Below are 20,493 nucleotides of genomic sequence, written 5' to 3' on the forward strand. Positions count from 1 at the left end.
CACACACACACACACACACACACACACACACACACTAATACATAAGAAACTGTGGCATTCTAAGACCAAACACCATTGAGAAAATTAACGGAAATAAGTGATTGCTGTTTTGCTGATCATCAAATAGAAAATGAAAGGACGTGTCACTCACACACTCTTCATCCTGAATGAGCTGAGCGATACGATGAAGAACATCGCTGAGAGCTCTGGTACACAGAAAGAACAGAATGTACAGGCATTAGTTTCAAGGAGGACTGGAGTACATGTCTGCAGTAGTAAAGGTTTAAGAAGTGGACACGACACAGTGAAGTCTCTGGGCCAGATGTGGTAAAGGATGTGTACGCATAAAAAACATGTCAACACCATTCCCCACATGCACTGGTGTGTGTGGTGAGAACGTGCACACCTCACACTGACTTCAGACCAGTGGACACACAGTGTTCTTGACATGCTGTGGCTGATATTAGAGGTGAGAGATGAACCTTATAAAACATTGTTAGGGTTGTTTAAAAATGTACCTGATTGACTGAGACAGGTATAATGAGGGGGCTTGATTTATATTAAACGTGCAGAGAAGACATTATAATCTAATTGGTCCTTCCAAAAATAACAAAAATAAATAAATAAAAGTTGATGTTCAAAATAACGTCTTCTCATTACAATAATAAAATCAGACATTGTCACCAGTCACCAAAAGATATGCAGAGAAGCTCACGGCAGTGCGTTAAAAACACAAGTTCTCATCATAGAGTTATCATATAATTGAATCTATAGATATCGTTTACCTTTCCCAATACTAATACTTACTGATTAAAGCTTCGATGCATCATAATGTAACTCTTGCAACCTTCGTTAACGTTTTTATGCTTTTATGCTTGTCCTTCTGATGAGCTTCTCATATCTGGACTTTGGCAGCTAGATATTAAAAGGAGACTGTTCAGAGATTTCAGTGAGGTAATATTTTGATCGATCAAACGGAAACTGTAAAGAGGTAGAACAAAAGATTAGAGACCTCAGTCTGCAGACATAAAGAGTTATTACTTCATTAGGTTTACTATTTACAGTAGCTAAATTACATAATGACTCATTTGATGTAACTCTTAAAGTTTTAACCCAGTGGTGGGCCGTCAGGGCCTGCAAGGCCTTCTCTGCTGGCCTAGACACAATCACAAAGTTATATATATTTTATGATTTAATAATTTTTCTTAAATACACTACATGTATTATAATTTATAGAAATATTTTTCCCATTATCTTATGTTCTCATTGCACAGCTACTGTCTTCCTCAGTTGCTCTGCTTCCAGTGCAGCTTGTTTTAAGTAGAGCTTTTATCCAATCAGAGTTCACCTCTGTGTCTCTAGGTAAGAACAGAGGCAGAGGCCTGCAGACTCACAAGTGCATCCATGTGCAGTTTAAGTGAATGGGGACGATGTTGTTGATTGTCATAATGTTCAACCAATCAGATCTTTAGTTTGACATGTTGGGCGTATTCTTTGACGTGTCAGAGCTGCTAGCTGGTCTACAACTACGTCAGCATTACGTGCAGCTCAGTTTCCAGGTGCAGCTCTGCAGTGAGGGGCAGCGTGTGCTGTGATTGGTCAGTGGGCGAGCACGTGACTATTGTGAAACGAAACTTAAAGTAGCCATCAAAGCTTAGTCGGAGTAGTGAGAGTTCAAATTGAAAGATATGGAAGAAATGATGACATTTTTAGCATTTTGCTTGGTGTAGTTTATTATTTTTTTACCTAGCTTTGTTTTTTAACACTCAATGGCTGAAGGAGGAGAAACAGATTTGTGAGTTGGGATTTAACCGGATTAAACTCTTAGTCAACAGAGAAAGGAGGATGGAGTTTGTCTTTAAATCAACTGCGTTTGTTTTTTTACATCTAATATCTGAATGGCCCTCGAGTGTGCAGCAGAATGCGTGTTGCTGCTGTTTTTTTCCCGTTAAGCTAGTTAGTGTAGCCTCCCAGAACACGTGCGGGGCCTCAGCTGTTTGTTGTTCCGGGTTCAGAGGTCACAGCCCGTTGTCTCCTACGTGAGTGCAGAAAACATTATATTTCCCACAATTTAAGCTTCTGCATTTTCCAAACGCACTAGTATTATTCAAACGTATTGTTCGGTTCGTAAGCCTCGTACCGAACAGTTTAATACGAATACGTGTGTTCAGCTGCAGGACAGCAGTGAAGGTATAAAATGCACGGCCTGCCACTGTTTAAACGTATGGCCACTATGACTTCAGTTGTGTGTAGCCATCTCAGTACAAAGGTTTATGTTCAGTATATCCATGTGATGAGCTGATGTCAGGAGAAGACACAGCAGAGTGAAAGGTTTGTATTATGTTCCCCAGACCTGGACTTCATGGCAAAGTTTCTTCCCAGTGCGAGGTGACGAAGAGAGTGACATCGGCCGACAGACAGGACCAGAGTCACCATGTCATTCTCAAAACCTACGGGCCGACAGAGGGAGAGAGGGAGCAACATAGAGGGCTGAAACATGTCAACATCAAGGAGAAACATGGAGACAGGAAGTGACAGTGGGTGGAGGTCAGCTGCTTAGCAGCAATAGTAATGACATATAACAGTAACATGTCAGCTAACCTTGAATGGCTACACTTTGCTTATGGGTCAAATAGATCTGTGGGAGATGCTGCATCAGTGGCTCTGCATACTGTGTTCAAACATCTTGAAGGTAAGAACATGTATGTCAGAAACATAGACTGTATATAACAAGTGGACACGGTCAACGTGATGTCACGCACAGTTTTGTAGACTTCCGTATTGAAGCCTTGAGTTCAACATTTTGGCCGTCGCCATCTTGGTTGTTTGGAACCAAAAGGGAAACAAGAGGGTGGAGCTAAGTACAACTGAATGATGACAGGTGACTAAAATGCTACAATCAACTTTCATGAAGTGAAAACACCCGAAAGGGTTAAAGTTCTAAGACAAAAACACAGACAACTCCCAGACCGGACAATGCCGTAGTAGAGACCTGTCAATCACCGTGTAGCCCCGCCCTAGCATCCCCTGCTTTATGGTCTGTTTGACTCTAAATGGACCATAATGTACTAAATGAACATCATGCTGTATTGAAGAAGACTTGAAACTAGAGATTGAGACCATAAACTCATGTTTACAATGTTTACTGAGGTAATAAATCAAGAGAGAAGTAGAGTCATTTTGCAGAGGCATTAGCATATTCTACGTTCTTTTATCTCATTTCTGACATTATTGGTACATTCCTATTGTAATTCATGACCAATTCTTTATGTAACTTAATTGTTTTAGAGTCTTTTTAACTGTTTACATGCTAATTGGCTACAACAGGTGGTAATACATTGGTCAACAAAACATCAGCTAAACATTCACCCTCTAACACCCACATGAGGTTGAACAGTTTAATGGAGGATCGTGATATCACCAGAGTGAATACATTGTACTGTAGCACACTCATTCTCATGCCAGTGGGTGGCAGTAGGTAGGGCAGTAATGACCGTGTTCATTTAAGACGGTAGAATTAAATGATGCACAGCAGAGGTTGTGGTGACAAGACGAACAGCGATGGAGAAATATTTGAAAAGGAAAAATGCAGACTCTGAACTGAGGCCTGGACAAAATAACCCAGATGAAAAGCCTCGTGGGAGATGAGCTTTTCAAGCATGACTGCTATAAAAACTAAAAACAGAGAGACTGAGAGCTGTTGAGGAAGAGCTCCGTGAGCCTTTCTTCAGTTTGTGCCAGGATGTCAGCGTTGTGTTCCTCTAAACAGGCCCAGGGTTCACACCGAGTGAGGATCACACATTGAGAGACTTGTCATTAAATTGTCAGCCTGTATCCTGTATTATGCTACAATGTGTCATTTTGTAACTTCTTTGGCTGTTGGTGTGCCGCGGGATCTTTTTAATGTAATAAATGTACCGTGGCTCAGAAGAGGTTGAAAAACACTGCTGTAGCATACCAGTTGCACCATGTTACACTGTGAAACTTGTGTCCTTGTCTTGTTCCATGTATGCATTTCTGGACTGCGGGATGATGTCCTGGAACGAGTGCTAGAACTGGAGAGTGATTGTGTGAATGCCCCTCTCCTCCTCTGTGAGTGTGTTTGCTTTTGCATACCATTGTCAGAGAGATCCAGACGTCTGATAGCTGTGGCTTCAGAGATGTGCTCCTGTATCACCTGGGCCCCTGCAGAGCGCAGCTACACACACACAGATATATGCACGCACACACACACACACACACACACACACACACACACACACACACACACAGGCATACAATAGTTTGTTTACTGTAGCTTCTGTATCATCATAAATGTGTGAGAGTGTGTACTGTACCTCACAGCTACTGAGGTCCAACTCTAGCCCAAACAGACGAGTGTTGGTTGCCAGACCCTGTAGTAATAACCTAGTTGTAAAATAAAACATATACCCATGAGATACACAAGTGTATACACGGTATAGCAGAGCTGCTTTGACCACTGAAACACAGCTGGAATATGTAAAGTGTGTTGTGTGTGTGGAGAGATAACAGTTCTCAGAATAAAATGATTACAATAGTCATTCACTGGCGTGTGTGTCGTGGTGTGTGTTCCCTCCTCTGCTCTAGTAACTGGTACGGTGGCAGCAAAGCCAGCTGTGAACCTGAACTGCTTGGAAACATCCCATAAGAAGCCCATGAGTGATGCTCAACAAGTCCACGTCTATGGTTGCTATTAAAATAATAGAACAGCATTACTGTATGTGTTGGTACCTTCACATACATTATCATGAACACCTAGCCACGAGGCCAGTGTTCTTTAAACCATTCAATTTCTTACAATTACGGAAACGTTTAAATTAAGGTCTCTTTTTGACATAAAACACAACGCAAGCTAACGTTAGCTACAGCCACTAGATGCTATGCTAGTTTTCTGCAGTGTGACGTCATTAAGCACAGGCGACCAAAAACTAAGCTAAGTTGGAGAAAATGAAAGGTATACGTGTATTGACCAATATATTTCCAGAGAGAAGTTAACTCTTTTTGAGTAGCGGGGGTAATCATCAATACAGGAAATGTGAAGCCGGAACACAACCGAGGTGTCACAACTTACAAACAGGTGGAAATACAGAAGAAGAGCGCGGCTAATGCTGAGGCAGCGAAACAACCCACTGAGCCCCAAAAGCTGCCAGTGGGTTTGAAAATCTTTTGAATGATTTATGGCATTAAAACTGTCTTATACTACACAAAATACATATTTTCTAGTCATGTTTGTGCCATTGCTGTTGAGGTGCAGGACTTGCAAGTTAAGTTATTGGTGAAAGAGCACAAAGGGCAAACTCTAATAACCTTTGTTGTGGAAGTAATCAACCACACAGCGGGATCTGTCTGGTAGAACTGACGTGGGAAGACGTTAGAAACAATCCTCAGATAAAATCCAGTCAGAAAACTTGTGGTTAATACTTTTTTTTTGTATATAGTAGCGATACTCTCGCATTTTATTGGTGATCTAGCAATAAAGTAAAGCCAGATGTGATGTGTGTGCAACCGACTTGAAACCTCATCATACAGCAAGACAGGTAGAACTTTCACGTCCCGCTCATTAGAAAGTGAATATTACATTACTGCATGTGTTGGGAGGAAACACACCTGAGGGCTTGGGGAGGAAGTTTGGTTGCAGACAGGCCCACATGTTTGAGCTCACAGCTCTGACTGAAGAACTCTCCAATGCTCCTGGTCATCTTCTGCACCTTTCTACACACAGGCACACACAAACACTTTCATAGTCACCTGGAGCCTTAACAACCTTTCTTTTCAATTAAGATAAGATAAGATAGACTTTATTGTCCTGAAGGAAATTTGTCTTGGAAACATACAGTGTCTGCTGTTAAAAAAAATACAGAATAACATATTGCATACATACAGTACATGCACAGACTGCCTCCAGTCCACATGCACGCACACACAGTACCTACAGTACATGCACAGACTGCCTCTAGCCAACAAATACACTTCACACTGCCCATCGTACAACACACCTGTAGTGTATATCAATTCTATTAACCACACTATAACATGTAGTTGGATGAGATCGTAGCTGCTGTTTCCACCACCTGACTCATTTACATTTCAGGTCACTTCAAATGGAACAGAGACATCCATGATTAGATACTTTCTGTAACAAGTCAACATGTCTTTGCTGTGTTCTAAATCATGTTTCACCTTTTTGTCATGTTGTCTGAGTGTCTAGTCAGAATAGTTATGCCCTATATGGTGAATTACCCACCAGTGCATTGTTAAAACTAATGGAGATGGTCATTGTGCAGAAATAGAGTAGAGTAGGGTCAGAACTACAGAAGTACTGACTCACTACAGTCCTCATGTCCTTATATAACGCTCTGTTTGATATCTTATAGCGATCAGAGCGCCTGCTTAGTTTTAGGTTCAAATAACTACTGAAGTGTAGACAAGTTAACGACAGTTACGTAACAAATAAGTCAATGTCTGGGTTAAAAAGAAACGACATAAGCATTGTTACCTATGTACGAGATAATAACTACGGAGGTGTCATTACTGACAGAGTAACTTGAGCATGTTTTTTAAAGCTATGAACTAAAATGTATGACTGTACTCTGATGGAACACATCAATGCTGGTGTTATAATTATTTCATACAAAATTTATAAAAATCTGCATTTTATGGTTGAAAATGGCTCAAAACACCATCTATTGTTTCAAATCAGCCCGGATCTCGCAAAACAATTCTGAGATAGAGTCGACCGTTTTGGGCCAATCTACGTCATGAAATAAAAGAAAGCTAACGGCCTTGAATCAGACCCCCTCCCTGACTATCTCCACACCCTGTGTAGCATTACAGTCACAGCTAACATTAGCGCACTACTCCCGCCATGTTATCACGCTAACGTTACGCTGGTTACAGCTCTGGGTCGCTGCTCCGGAGCTGGTGCCAGCTTTCCTCCCGGCAAAGTAGTGTCCCAGTGGAGGGGAGTGAGGTGGAGGGATGGCAGGTGTAATCTGTGTCTGATCCGTGGCACTATCAATAGTAAATCCATCAATTTCAGCACCCAATGCCATATTGCTATTCTCCGAGCTACTGTAGCTGTCATATTTGTCGACGCTGCGTCCAGCCTTTAGTCACACGGAAGTTGGCTTCCTTTCATCCCTCAGCCTCTTGCCCACTTTTTTGCATTTTTCAAAATACTGCATTGGTTGGACTTAGACCCTAAGACCCGGGGGTGAAGTTACGCTTTCAGTACAGAAGTTACGTAACAAATAAGTCAACTGTTGGGTTAGAATAACTAAGACACTGAGTAGTGTTACTTCAGAACATAAGTAACAGATCCAATCTACTGATTTGGGGGTTAATGTCCTGTAAAACAAAATCAGAAATAAGGAAATTACAGTAAAAACTTAAATGAGCTAAGTATTGTTATGATCCATGATAGTAGATGTGCAGTGGTAACGACTCTATTACTACAATAATACTGACTTCTCTAATGCAGAGAGGATGACAAGTTCACAGGTCCTACATCTCCAAACCAGAGTGACGTTACTGAAGTGAACAGTGGAGCTGACCTGTGGCTGAAAGGGTTCCTGGCCAAGCTCAGGCGCATCAGTTTGTAACAACATCCGGCAGACAGGGACACAAATAACTGCAAGAGAAAGGTACAATGTGAGAGTGGTATGTACAGAATGACACGTGCAGCACTTCAATACATAATAATTCACAATAGTTCAATTAACAACAGTGGTGTAGCACAAAGATCTGGACCCCATAGACATGCAGCCACAGTGGGCCCCCTTCCCCCTTCAATACATCCAGACTTTCACTCTCAGCTCTTACATCGTAGGACATCTTCATTATACACTGAGTATGAGACAAATCGATTAATAAGTAGTAACGCTGCAGCCTGGTGCTCCTTCCAGCTGATGCCATCCAGATACTCAGTGACCCCAGCTCTCTCCACTGCACCACTACACTGGCAGATCTCACTAGAATCCCCATCCGGAGAAAGAATTCAGTGACAAACACTGACTCCATCTCCCGCAAACCAAGAAATCAAGTAATCAATGGGAACATGTATTCAATTCATTGATGGGTTTTTAAACTTTTGATGGAGCTAGGCTGCTTCCAGGCTTCTTGCTAAGCTAGGCTAAACACTCCCTGGATATATCTCTGTGCTGAATGACAAAGACTAGAACCCTACCAACCTCCTCCTCTGACGGCAAGCTTACTTTACAAAATGTTTGACTATTATTCCTTTAGGGGAAATCTATCAAATAGCATTTAGAACGGCATCGCATGTCCATGCTGTGGCTGGACATGGACTTTATCACTGGAGCACTTATGCCATATGACAGAACACACTCATTTAAATCGTAGAAGGAATTGTGGGGATCCGATTCATCTGTCGGGAGTGGACCTTGAGATAATCATCGCCCACAGCCGACCACCCAGCCAGACTAGCCCGACCCAACGGCGCTGAGTCGAGAGGGAAGAGACCGAAGGCTGTTCCACCACCACCTGCTCCTGGCTAACGTCCAGTCGCAGGAAAACTGAACCCAGCAGCTGTTCCCTCATCAGAAACAAGTGTACATCGTGATGCTCGGTGCTCAAACAGTCAAAGTTGACGGACAGTGTTTCCCTGATTTTTAATGTTAAGATGTCGGCCATGTTATCTCCCCAGAGAATTGCTTTGTTGCTTCTGTCTGCATTCCTCCTGATGCAAATTTAAATAATGCAATACAGTAATGCACCACTGATCTTTTTTGAGTAGCAGATGGGCTTCAGCTACATGTTGTGGTGCAACCCTGAGCTGCATACTTTAGTAAGAACCGTCTCTCACTGACCGTGTCCAGAGGGCAGCTGGTATCGCTGAGGTCCAGATGAGACAGAGAGTTAGTACTGGACAAGAACTTGAAGAGGAACTGCAAGACACACACACACACACACACACACACACTGCTTATACATACTGTATGTGTTGTACAGCATGTGTTTAAGATGTTCAGACATGGTGTGCTTCACAGTTAAAAGTGTTGCTGAAAACTAAATGAAATGTTTTTCTCTCCAGCTGTTAACTAGGATATGTATAAACCAGGACCTTCAGTATTATGAGTAGAGCATTAAAATGCAGCGTCCCTTTTTCATATTTTCCGTATTATTTCTCTAACTTATATTTATTATATATTTTGGTTTCCGAGATGGTGCCGCTGATGCCGGCTGCCGTCCTGTCATCTCCAGTTAAACTCTGCTTATATCGGGTTTCCTTTGCACCGCTCAATGTAGAGATGTGTTGAGTTTGATGTGTTGAAAACCTTGAAACTACGATTGTATATCGTGACATCCACTCGTCTGTAACAGTAGAAATGCTTCGTTATCTCCTGAACCTCCCAGTTACAGCTCCACTTCTGGATTTGTATGGACAGTATGTGCATATGTATCCATGTATACATGCTTTTCATGCAACAATATCTATCTTCAATCCACATCATTTGACATGAAACACACACACAGAGCAGAGCGTACCGTTGCATCTTCAGTAACCAGGCTGCCGGGGTTGCCAGAGAGGTCGAGGTGGGTCAGAGATGCTGAGAACAGCTGAGTGGAGGATAACAGCTGACTCAGACAGCCAAGACCTGGAGAGCAACACATCACACTCATGCAGGGATGGTGCTGGAGGAGGTTTGTTACCACAGAGTGAGCGTAAGTGTGTGTGTGTGTGAGTGTGTGTGTGTGTGTGTGTGTGTGTGTACCTTTAGCAGTCATTGATACCCGGGACAGAGAAAGCTGCTTGAGTCCTTCAGCTAGATTCTCCAACTCCTGAGTGAGAGCTATGACACCTGGGAATGACAACACACTCACACTAAATATGGCTAAATTACAGTGTGCATACTCACACAAACATGTTGGCCGTTCTGAAGTACGCATTGCTAATGTTCATTTAAAATGACTAACTGATATGAAGACAGTGGCCCTTAGTTTGTACACTTAGACCATCTTCACAGCAGACTTGTCAAAGCAGAAAAGAGACTTTGGTGGAATTAGAAACATCAAAGCTTAAACTTCTCCCTCCAGACTATCTGCTAGATACCACCAGAAGAAGATGGCAAGTGTCCCTCCAGCTAAACCCACATTTCACTCACAAATCTCCACAGAGGAAGGCTAACAGGAGAACCGGCCACCTGGCTTCAGATGGAACATCAACACCTCCTCTATTCTAGAGCTGTTGTGAGAGCACTCAGACGTGCTGTATAGAAAGACCACCTTTGTCTTCGATTGGATTGCCAGAGAGGTTGATGGATGTCAGGGTAGAGGAGCTGTGCTCCCGCAGGGCAGCTGCCATCTTGATTGCAAAGTCCCTGCAGCAGAATAACAAGGTTACTTCTCAATCAATCCCTGTACGTGTGAATTAAGAATTACAAACAGCCTGCTTGGATTAATGTGTAGCTTCAATCTTTCTCAAGGAGTGTCCCTCGGTCCGTCTGTCAATGTGCACATTCAAATCACCAGCCGACAGTAAAACACAAATCTTCCTAAAGTATGTTAATATTCATGTCTGGGAACTTTGCCTCCCTGCCTTGCTCTGCACACACTCCCACACAAACTCACAGCTTGAGTCCACTGGCCTCCAGTGAGAGCTCCTCCAGACTGGGAGATCTGGACAGCAGGTACGTCAGCTGCTGCTGAACTTCTACTGACTGAAGGGACAGAGACACAGAGACAGGCAGTCTAAAGACAACTTCTCAGTCTGGTACCACCAAAGTTCATTTTGACTGTTCCAGGACCGAGTGGAGACTTGTGGTGGGATGAACTCCTCAGGGTCTTATCATGCTCATATTCAGGTTCATATTTGTATTTTGGGTTTCTGCTAGAACATGTTTAACTGCTTTAATGTTAAATGTTATTTTTCTCATACTGTCTGACTGAATAAACGCGTATTCACTCTGTCTTAAACAATCCGTGTCAATGAACTTAAGAACATTTATTCTACGCCGAACAAGGACTTCGTCCCCCATCTCTTACGGTGTATTCTGGTCTAGGAAGGTAACACTTAATGGAAGATGGAGAGGAGGAAATTGCTTCCAGTAAACGTTTGGAAGATGGATGGTAGGCAGCTGTATAACTACAGATCCACCAAGAGCTCATGGATTGTGTGCCACCACCTGCTCTCATGTCATCGTGTCCTTTAGCTCACGCTATAAATTCATTCCCTTTGCATATGAAGCACCTCTTCTACATTTTTCCCATGAAATGGGATTATGGGCTGACATGCAAGTGACACCAACTTCTGCAAAACCTTTATTCAATCATTTCACCAGAACACAAACAATAAGAGAGTTTACCAGTTTGAGGTCTTTGCAGTAGATCTTGGTAAACCACTGGTTGAAAGACAGAGCTGCTACTGCTAATGCCAAGTCCCTGAGAGGAAAGGAAGGAGTTTAAAGAGTTAGCTTAGCTTAAACTCCCACTCAGCCGTTAGCACAAAGGAGTGATGTAGGTGACCAAAGTAAGCTGATCAATATTTTATGAATAATGTGAACGCTAGCACTAGGTTGCACAAGGCTAGCTGTGGAAAGTGTGGAAATAACTGAAAGCGTTAGTTCTGATATTTTGAAGCGTTCTTCTTCTGTCAGATTGATGCTTTTGTCGATGGAGTCAATTGAAGAAAGTGATGAAAAAGCTTCAGTTCCCCGTCTGAAGGGCTGTCTGATGGCAAGATGAAGTGGCTGTGGATGGGAGCAGCAGAAATACGTATTTTACCTACCTAACAAAATCAATATCATATTCAGGACTTTGCCCTATTTAGAATATTTGAACTGCTTTAGTCTGCTTTGAACTGATGATGTTTTTGATGGGGAACTCAAGCCATCATCAATGCTCTCTTGAAAGCCACAAGACTCCATTGACAAAACTAGTAATGTTCCTACATAGAACACAGGAGCTGCTGGTCTACCTCTGCTTCTACCAGTGAGTTGGTGTTGTGTTATTGAGTGACTTTCAGATTCAGAACTAAGGTGGCGTCCACATCAGTACATTGTACTACATTACACACCTGTCTGCTAGTATGTAATACACTGTCTATAACTGTATATGTAGCAGCATCATCATACATCAGGTCAGGTGGGAACATGTTTTTAAAAAGGCTTGGGAAAATAGCATTGTGACGCATTGTGCATAGTTTGACCCAAATGTGTATGTTTGGACTTGAATACATAAGAATATAAACAACTAAAACAAAGCAGAAAGACAATGTACCCTTAAGACCGGATGTAACAACACTGTACTGTATCTCACCTGCTGTCTAAGTGGCTGAAGTCCTGCAGGTTGAACTCTCTCCACTTGTTAGTGCAGTAGATGTTGTCCACATCCTGTCACAACAGTTTGGAAACACCACTGATAACATTCTCTTTTTGTCAAGCGGCTATTAAGTGTCACTTGAGTAGTTTATGGCAAAAGAGGTACTTGTAAAGTTTGATACACATGGCCTAATAAAGTATGTCATGTTGCAGTACAGTCGTGACTCACCCATTGGATCTCCTCTCTGAATGGTATCTGGTTGAAGTCACACAGAGCAGCGTAGGTATCAGAGAACCCTCCTGAGGAACACAATCAGACACTATCCATCTGCAAACACACAAGCTTCCTTCAGGAGCCAATGTATCAATGATCATCTGGCCGCATGCACTAATCTACAGAACTAATATTTCTACTGGATAGTACAGTGCTAATCTTCAAATCACCAGGTGTGAGTAACAGGTGATGATTTACTGTAAAATAAAGGACACATACCACAGGAAGTAGGCCGACTGTCCAGCTGCTCTTCTATCACATCCGTCAATGTGAGGAGTCTCTGCTGGAGGTCTGGAGGACTCGTCTTCAACAGCTTTCTGACGATTGAAGGACAAGAAATATACTGCTGAAGACTGACAGATATAGCATGTTAGCATGCAAACGATCGCTAATTAGCACTAAACACTAAAACACAATGTCATTAGTTTTGCAGGTCAAAAACTAAATTGGACAAACTGATGATTCAGGAGAGTAAAGAGAGGCCATGCACATGAGAAACAAAAGTCATGACAATCCATTCAGTAGTTTAGGTATTTTATTTAAAACTATGAAAAAAGCCAGACGACCACAAGCATGGATGTATAAACAGAACTGGATACAGCTCTTCAGGCGGGCTCCCTATAGTTCCTATTACTCAGTGGCGCATGAAGCCAAAATGTCTCAACTGGCAAGTGATTCAACTAAAGGGATCTTCTGCATCTGTGGGCCCAAAGAGCGTTTCTTTTAACTCCGCCTCCCAGCCCCTGGTCCAGCCTCGGTCTAGGGCTCATTCAGACTAAATAGGATGCTATCACAAGTCACAACTAGCTAGGAGCCAGAAGGCTAAACAACTGGATGGAGGGATGGCTGCTAACTTTAGCTGGTACTAGCAAACTGTATTCCTCAAATGCAGTTTATGTTGCATTTCATTTTGGCTGGATTTTGAAATATTTTTACTATATGTAGTTGAGATCATTTTCTATCATGAGTGAGACTCACCCTGGAGAGGAATCAGGGAAGACCCTCTTGAGTGAGGCGGTCATGTGACTGACCATGGCCTCAAGGTCCTCAACGTGTGACACACTAAAAGACAGAGTGTGCCTGTCTGTCTCCATCACAATCTGCAACATACATGTATGTTAACATCAAACATTAAAAACAGTAAAAACGTAGAAGCAATAGCCTTAATTATCTTGATTTTCATCTCTATAAATTGATATATATAGAGATATGTATGTACATAATCTCACAGTATTTTACAATGATTAGCCGACTGTATATTGCTCACTATGTATTTTGATCATGAAGCATCATTGAGCATTTATTGCATATCCTTGATGTAAGATGTCAGTTACCTCCACTAGTGCTCACTAGTTAAACAAGTTAATGAGAATAAACATCTGGAGCCAGAAAGGTCAAAATAGACCCCAACTAGTTAATCAGATGCACCATGCAGCCACTAGTGAGCTAGTTGCAGTTCCTCAGACCAACATGTAAACCAATGGAGCAGGCAGGACAATGACACAATCCTGAGTCCTGATCCGTTGGTATCTTTTATTTTGAGCTGGAAAACCAATAGGAAGCCTCAATGCACACCTTCCCCCACCTCCTCATTAGCATTTTGTGCAACTATTATAACTAGTGAGCAATTTGTCTTTCACTAACTCAACTAGTAAACACTTCAAGCCTCACTAGTTACCGAGCAAAGTCAAACGGCCTTCCATCCAGGATGAACAGAAGGAATGCAAAGAAAACACTTGAATAAATATCAAAAACAAGAATGGTTTCAATAAAAACAATCTTGTACCTGTGTGAGACTGTGAATGTTTATGGAGCAGATCTCCAAGTAGCTGAACGTGCTCTCCACCTGACACATACACACACAGGACACGAGAACATCTTACTGGAAAGAACCTTTCAGTGACCACGGTGGTTAAAAGGCTCCCAGTCTGTCTCTACGTGCTGCTTTCATTTGTTCAGGTTTTAAAATGTTCGTCTCCCCCCTCATAAAATGAAGGCAGCTGGTATTTAGTTTGTGCTGAAAGAAAATATGATTTGAACGTTCAACAGCAGCGTTCCATTTCGAGTACAAACATAATAGTAAATCACACAATAAGAATATGGGTTCAGTTTAGGAGACATGTTGGGCTGCAAGGAGCCTCGAGCCTCTCCCCCGTGAAGCTGAATCACATGTTCATTCTCTCCTTACAGACCATGCACTCTATGGTTTGATAATGGGATCAGATCAATCCATCATTTATACAGAGAAGATACATTTCCTTCACTATCACAAACTTATGATCTACCAAGGAACCATTTTTTCCGTTACTTGCAGGTGAGGAGCTTCGTATAAAAGACATTTGACTCATTTCTGAATAAGCTTATGAAATCACATGTTGACAGCCTCCTAGAATTGAACAGTAGAGGATTGATTTCCCAGACTTATAAGTTCATTAACAACATCAACCCACACTCCTTTGAGAACTTAAGAATGGCCTGGGAGTCAGATCTTGGAGTGGTTGTAACAAATGACCAATGGGACTCTATTTTAGACTTACATACATCATCTACGTCTGCTAAACATAACTTACTACAGCTAGAGGTGGTGCACAGGGCTCATTACGCCAATGCTAGATGGGTAAAGATTTATCTAACATCCGATATGTCAGCAGACATGACACACATGTTTTGCCTATGTCCTAAACTCTCTACCTTCTGGATTATTAATGAATGGATTATTAGTATTTTAAAGCTCATAGTGAGCTGTTTGTAACTCAATTTGACCCGGAGTCAATCTGCGCCCTCTTTGGCTTAATAACAGGTGAATCCTGTGCCCTCTTACCGAATAATGTAATAATGATAAATAAATAATAAAGACAAAATGTGGTCCAGTGGAACAGCTTTCAACCCATGCAGGTCTGTTGGAGGGGTCATGGGAGTTTGCCCAGTGTTTTTTGGACTTGGGGAAGGCTTATGACCGAGTCCCTCGGGAGTCGTGTGGGGGGTATTGAGGGAATACAGGGTATCGGGTCATTGCTACGAGCCATCCGGTCCTCGTGGGATCAAAATGACAGCTGTGTCCGGATACTCGGCATAAAGTCAAACATGTTTTCAGTGCGTTGGCCTCAGGGTGGTCCTGTCACCAATCTTGGTTGTGATTTTCCTGTAAAGTATCTCAAGGCACAGCCAGGGGGAGGACAGTGTTTGAAGACCTCTTTGCAGGTGATGTGGTTCTGTTGGCTTCTTCAGAACGTGACCTTCAGCACACACTGGGCCGGTTTGTAGCCCAGTGGGAAACAGTTGGAAATAGGGTCAGTACCTCCAAGTCTGAGGCCATGGTTCTCTGCCGTCTGGGTTGAGACTGAGTCACTGCACCAACCAAGGCAGTTCAAGTATCTCAGGATCTTGTTGCTGCTGGTGTTGTAACGGACCGTCATGGTTGAAGATTTACCAGTCCATCTAAGCCTTACCCTCACCTTTGGTCGTGAGCTTGGGGAAGTGACTGGAAGAATGAGATTGCGTATATAAGTGACTGAAATGAGCTCCATTGATAGAGTGGTTGGGCTCAGCCTTAGAGAAAGGATGAGGAGCTTGGACATCTTGAGGGAACTCGGAGTAGAGCCGCTGCTCCTTCTTGACGTAAGGGGCCAGCTGAGGTACTTCGGTCCTCAGTCTGGAATAACCTGCTAAGCCTGCTGTCCCCGCGACCCAAATATAAAACTGAGGTATGAACATTGGTGTGTATATGATTTTTTGTTTGGGATTTGTGTGTATATGAAGTCCTGAAAATGAAGAGAAACATACTGTATGTGGCATAAATGCTGCCCTTTTGCAAAACCTCTGCAACCCCAATCTCACAATCGGTTATCTTGACACAGAGGAGAGCTCAGGATGAGAAGTGTCACAGATGAGAAAAACAAAACCCACATATATCAAACCATACCATAAAATGTGCTAAAATAGATGTTTTAAAGGTCCAGTGTGTATCATTTAGGGGATATATCAGCAGAAATGGAATATAATATTCACATCTATGTTTTCTTTAGTGTATAGTCACATTTCTGTTAGCTCAGAATGAACCCTTCATATCTATAGAGGGAGCTGGTCCTCTTCAGAGTCTGCAGTGTTGTACCACCATATTTCTACAGTAGCCCAGAACGGACAAACCAAACACCGTCTCTAATGAGAGCCTTTCACATTATGTTAGCTGAAGGCCACCGTAGTTCTCCTACACGCTTGTTAAACTGTGGCAACGTGAGCCACCGAGTGCAAAGTTGTGGTACCTCCAGCCGCTGATTGACTTCTGCAACAGTGATGCTATTATGGTATGGATGGCCTCTGAACGAGGCGAATATCGTTACCACTTATTTCCACTCGGAGACTCACGTTACTACAGTCTTGGAAAACGAGGAGTGATTCTACAACCACACAGCTGGATCCCACCAAGAGCTGCACACTGTCCCTTTAACAGGTGTGACTTACCCTGACAGGCTGCTTGCTGATAACCAGGTAACCTCTCCATAGACTCAGTACCTAAGATGAGAAGGAGGAGGGAGACATGACGTTAGATGTGGGACTGACAGACCCATAGCTGCTTGATGCTTGTTGCATTGGTTGTACAGCATTGAACAGGAATGTTATGTTTAGGTTAGTTAGTTTTACAATTAGATTTGACACAAAGATCATCAGATATCAGGTATCATTTCAGTTGCTATTGCACTTTAGTTCTGCATATTCCTGGACAAAATCAAACAGAATGCCACAAACCAAGTGACACACAGGGAGCTGGGGCTTTCATGGACCAAGAGTCTGGCCCCCAAGGAGACTGGATAACACTGATCAAACAGGACAGGACCATCAGACAGCAGTGTGCACACCAGTCCTTAACATACATCTAGAAGGATCTGATTTCTGCTCATTCCATCCAAATATATCGTCTCTATTTTGCACTGGTTTCTACACACTAAGCAACATAACAAACGTAATATTAGGTTGAAAGCCTTTATTGTCCAGGAGGAGTTTGTCCGTCACTCACCACAAACCTGCTGGCTGATCTGCCACATGGCTGACTGGAGTGGTTCAGAAGGACAGGCGTCACCAGACAGACTCGGTGAGGCTTCAGCAGCTCTGAGATCTGATCTGGTCACAGGTTACAGACACAAACACAAGTATCAGTCACACATTACAAGCTGAAGCTGCCATGTGAGAGCATCGGCCATGAGTTGGGACCGATCCAGTGTGTTTCTAAAGCAACACATTACTCCTCTATATCTTTACATAGACAACAGCTCTTTGCTGCTATATGAATGCTCTGAATATTGTATAGAGAACCTTTTAAGATAATTCATGAAGGTGCTATTTATGGAACAAAAGGTATGCTGATTGCTGATTGGGCACAGCAGGGACAGGTGGTTTGGTAAATATAGCCAGGCGTGTCCTCTGTTTAAAGGCTCAGTCATAACAACATTTATTACTATGATTTAAAAGGAAAATCTGTTCATTTCAATGGGATTACCTAAATTAGTGGAGAATAACGGAGGCAAAGCATGGATAGAATATCCACTGTTTATCAATAATATGTTGAAGGGTTAATAGGTTCTATAACCACTATCTATCTATCTAATTATGTTCATTTATTGTCTGTCCAGGTACTCACTGTGTTACCCTGTTTAGTGAGGAATGGAGAGTCCTTATTTCAGGAACATTTACTGCTTTTAGTCCAGTTTTTCAACTGTGGATCTCGGTTCTGTAGTTCTGCCCATGGAGTGACAAGATGGCCGTATTTAAACAAGGTAAAAACACCAAGACAAGACAAGACGTCACCTTTTATCTATTTATTTAGAAGTGGTTTAGATTGTTTAAATTGTTGACTTGACATGATAGGAACCATGGAGCGGTTTGACCACAGACAACAAACACATGAATATCAAATAGAAATGAATGAAACACTTTGGTGCAACCCTGGTAGATTCACTTTTTACACAAGTTAAATGTTTGGAATGGTGGAATAGTCCTCAGGAAGTGAAGATGTTAGAGAGAGACGTCTACACTGTGGTATAAAGCTTCACAGACATGTTCATACGATTATTATCAAACCTCAGTGTGAGTCATGCTTCCTTCTCTTTGTCAGTTGGTGCCAGTTATACTGTCACCATTGAAACACAGCCTGACTCATCACCTTTGACCTTTGAAACATCAAGCCTAAGCTGGAACCCTACTGATGTCTTATGATGCAGCATGAATTATTGACATATTCATATTTTTTTTTGAACGGGATGTCTATGGAGACAATTTTCAAATCTTCTTAAACTTCCAAATCCTTCTACTTCCTCATACTTTCAGCTACAGACACCATTTCAACTGTAAAATGTTGAGAAAACCCTGAGCTATTGCCATCTTCAGCTTTTTGATATCTTTTACACTTTTTGAACAGTCACATTTGAACTTTTATGATTTTTTCAGTCCTTTTCTGACTTTATAATGGGTGTGTATTGCGCAGCTCAGAGTGAGCTTCAGAATCTTGTGAAATATAAATAGTAAAAATATTTGTATTTTGCCAATATTTCCAAACGTTTTACTCTTCATGCATAATTTTTGGTAGAAAAGTAGCTAATCGTGTCCTGGTCGTAGACATATGACTGTGGAATTCAACAGATTTACATATTTGGCACAACAGCCTTTAATTGAGAGGAAAACCATCTTTCTGCTCCATAGAGACCAATGTCAATTCTTACTCCAAGAACATCTTCCACAGAACACGGTACCCCATTTCTAGTTCGCCACTGAAGCCACATTTTTTATACTACAGACAAAATTCTCACACTATCCGTTCATCAAGTCAGCCTTCCTCTCCAGTTCTAATATCGGAGCAATAGGAGCTATGGTTATGGGGTTTTGAGGTTTTGTTTGACAGGTGTTTCACAGCTTTATCTCTATGTAAAGGCTGCAGGCACACAGGTGTTTGTGATTGAGCTAATTAATGAAGTTGATAAACACACAAACACACTGACACACACATGCACACACACACACACACACATGACTTGGAGAGTGTCTCTCTCATACAGTCATGTACTTTTCCCCTTTCTACCACTACTACTATTACTTATACTACAATTACTACTACTACTGCTATTCATGCTACTACCAATACTGATACTACTACAGCTGTTAGTATGACTACTACTAGTACTACTACTACTGCAACTTCAAATACTGCTATTACTTCTACTACTACTACTTCTTCTACTAATACTACTGATATTTCAACTACTACAACCACTACTACAGCTATTACTACGACTACTGATACTACTACTTCTTCTTCGAATGCTACTAATACTTCTACTACTAATACTACTTCTACTACAACTACCACTTCTACTACAAATATCACTACTGCTACTACTAGTACTTCTTCTAATGCTACTAATGCTTTTACTACTAATAATAAAGCACTAATAAAGCACTAATAATATACAACTACCACTTCTACTGCAACTGCTATTGCTACTACTATTACTGCAACTACTAATAAAACTACTACTACTACTACTACTACTACAAATAGTACTTTTATATCAACTACAACCACTACTACATCTATTACTACGACTATGACTAGTCATAGTCTACTACTAGTACTGCTACTGCTGTCATTACTGCTACTACCAATACTACTATTACTACTACTTCTACTAATACTTCTAGTAACACTACTGTTATTTCAACTACTATTATGATCACTACTACTGCTATTACTACTACTCCTACTAATAGTTATACTACTATTACTACTACTACTTCTAATAGTTCTACTTATGCTACTACTATTACTACTACTACCACTACGGCAGTAAAATTGTTTAGCTTCAAGTTTTTCCTGCATTGTAATTCAGCTCTTAGCTTCTTTCGATAATACAGTTTAGCTTCCAACTCTGC

The 20,493-nt window shown here is 41.7% G+C and overlaps 1 protein-coding gene across 1 annotated transcript in view; it reads right to left on the reverse strand.

The window, feature by feature from the left end:
• The window catches only part of LOC116394800 (mucin-5AC-like), a 61,037-nt gene that overhangs the window by 37,450 nt on the left and 3,094 nt on the right, over positions 1–20,493 (reverse strand). The window contains exons 2-20 of the mRNA XM_031868118.1: positions 17,588–17,691; positions 17,035–17,085; positions 14,360–14,419; positions 13,552–13,673; positions 12,793–12,890; positions 12,529–12,599; positions 12,298–12,371; positions 11,346–11,421; positions 10,612–10,700; positions 10,267–10,361; positions 9,756–9,842; positions 9,529–9,638; positions 8,850–8,927; positions 7,575–7,651; positions 5,629–5,733; positions 4,338–4,407; positions 4,117–4,198; positions 2,354–2,450; positions 152–206 (exon numbers count right to left, since the gene is read on the reverse strand). Coding sequence (XP_031723978.1) covers positions 152–206; positions 2,354–2,450; positions 4,117–4,198; positions 4,338–4,407; positions 5,629–5,733; positions 7,575–7,651; positions 8,850–8,927; positions 9,529–9,638; positions 9,756–9,842; positions 10,267–10,361; positions 10,612–10,700; positions 11,346–11,421; positions 12,298–12,371; positions 12,529–12,599; positions 12,793–12,890; positions 13,552–13,673; positions 14,360–14,419; positions 17,035–17,085; positions 17,588–17,691 — 1,601 coding nt within the window. The remainder of the gene's footprint in view (positions 1–151; positions 207–2,353; positions 2,451–4,116; positions 4,199–4,337; positions 4,408–5,628; positions 5,734–7,574; positions 7,652–8,849; positions 8,928–9,528; positions 9,639–9,755; positions 9,843–10,266; positions 10,362–10,611; positions 10,701–11,345; positions 11,422–12,297; positions 12,372–12,528; positions 12,600–12,792; positions 12,891–13,551; positions 13,674–14,359; positions 14,420–17,034; positions 17,086–17,587; positions 17,692–20,493) is intronic.

This window comes from Anarrhichthys ocellatus, unplaced genomic scaffold (genome assembly GCF_004355925.1).
Source record: "Anarrhichthys ocellatus isolate YVR2014 unplaced genomic scaffold, GSC_Weel_1.0 scaffold41, whole genome shotgun sequence".
Lineage (NCBI taxonomy): Eukaryota > Metazoa > Chordata > Actinopteri > Perciformes > Anarhichadidae > Anarrhichthys > Anarrhichthys ocellatus.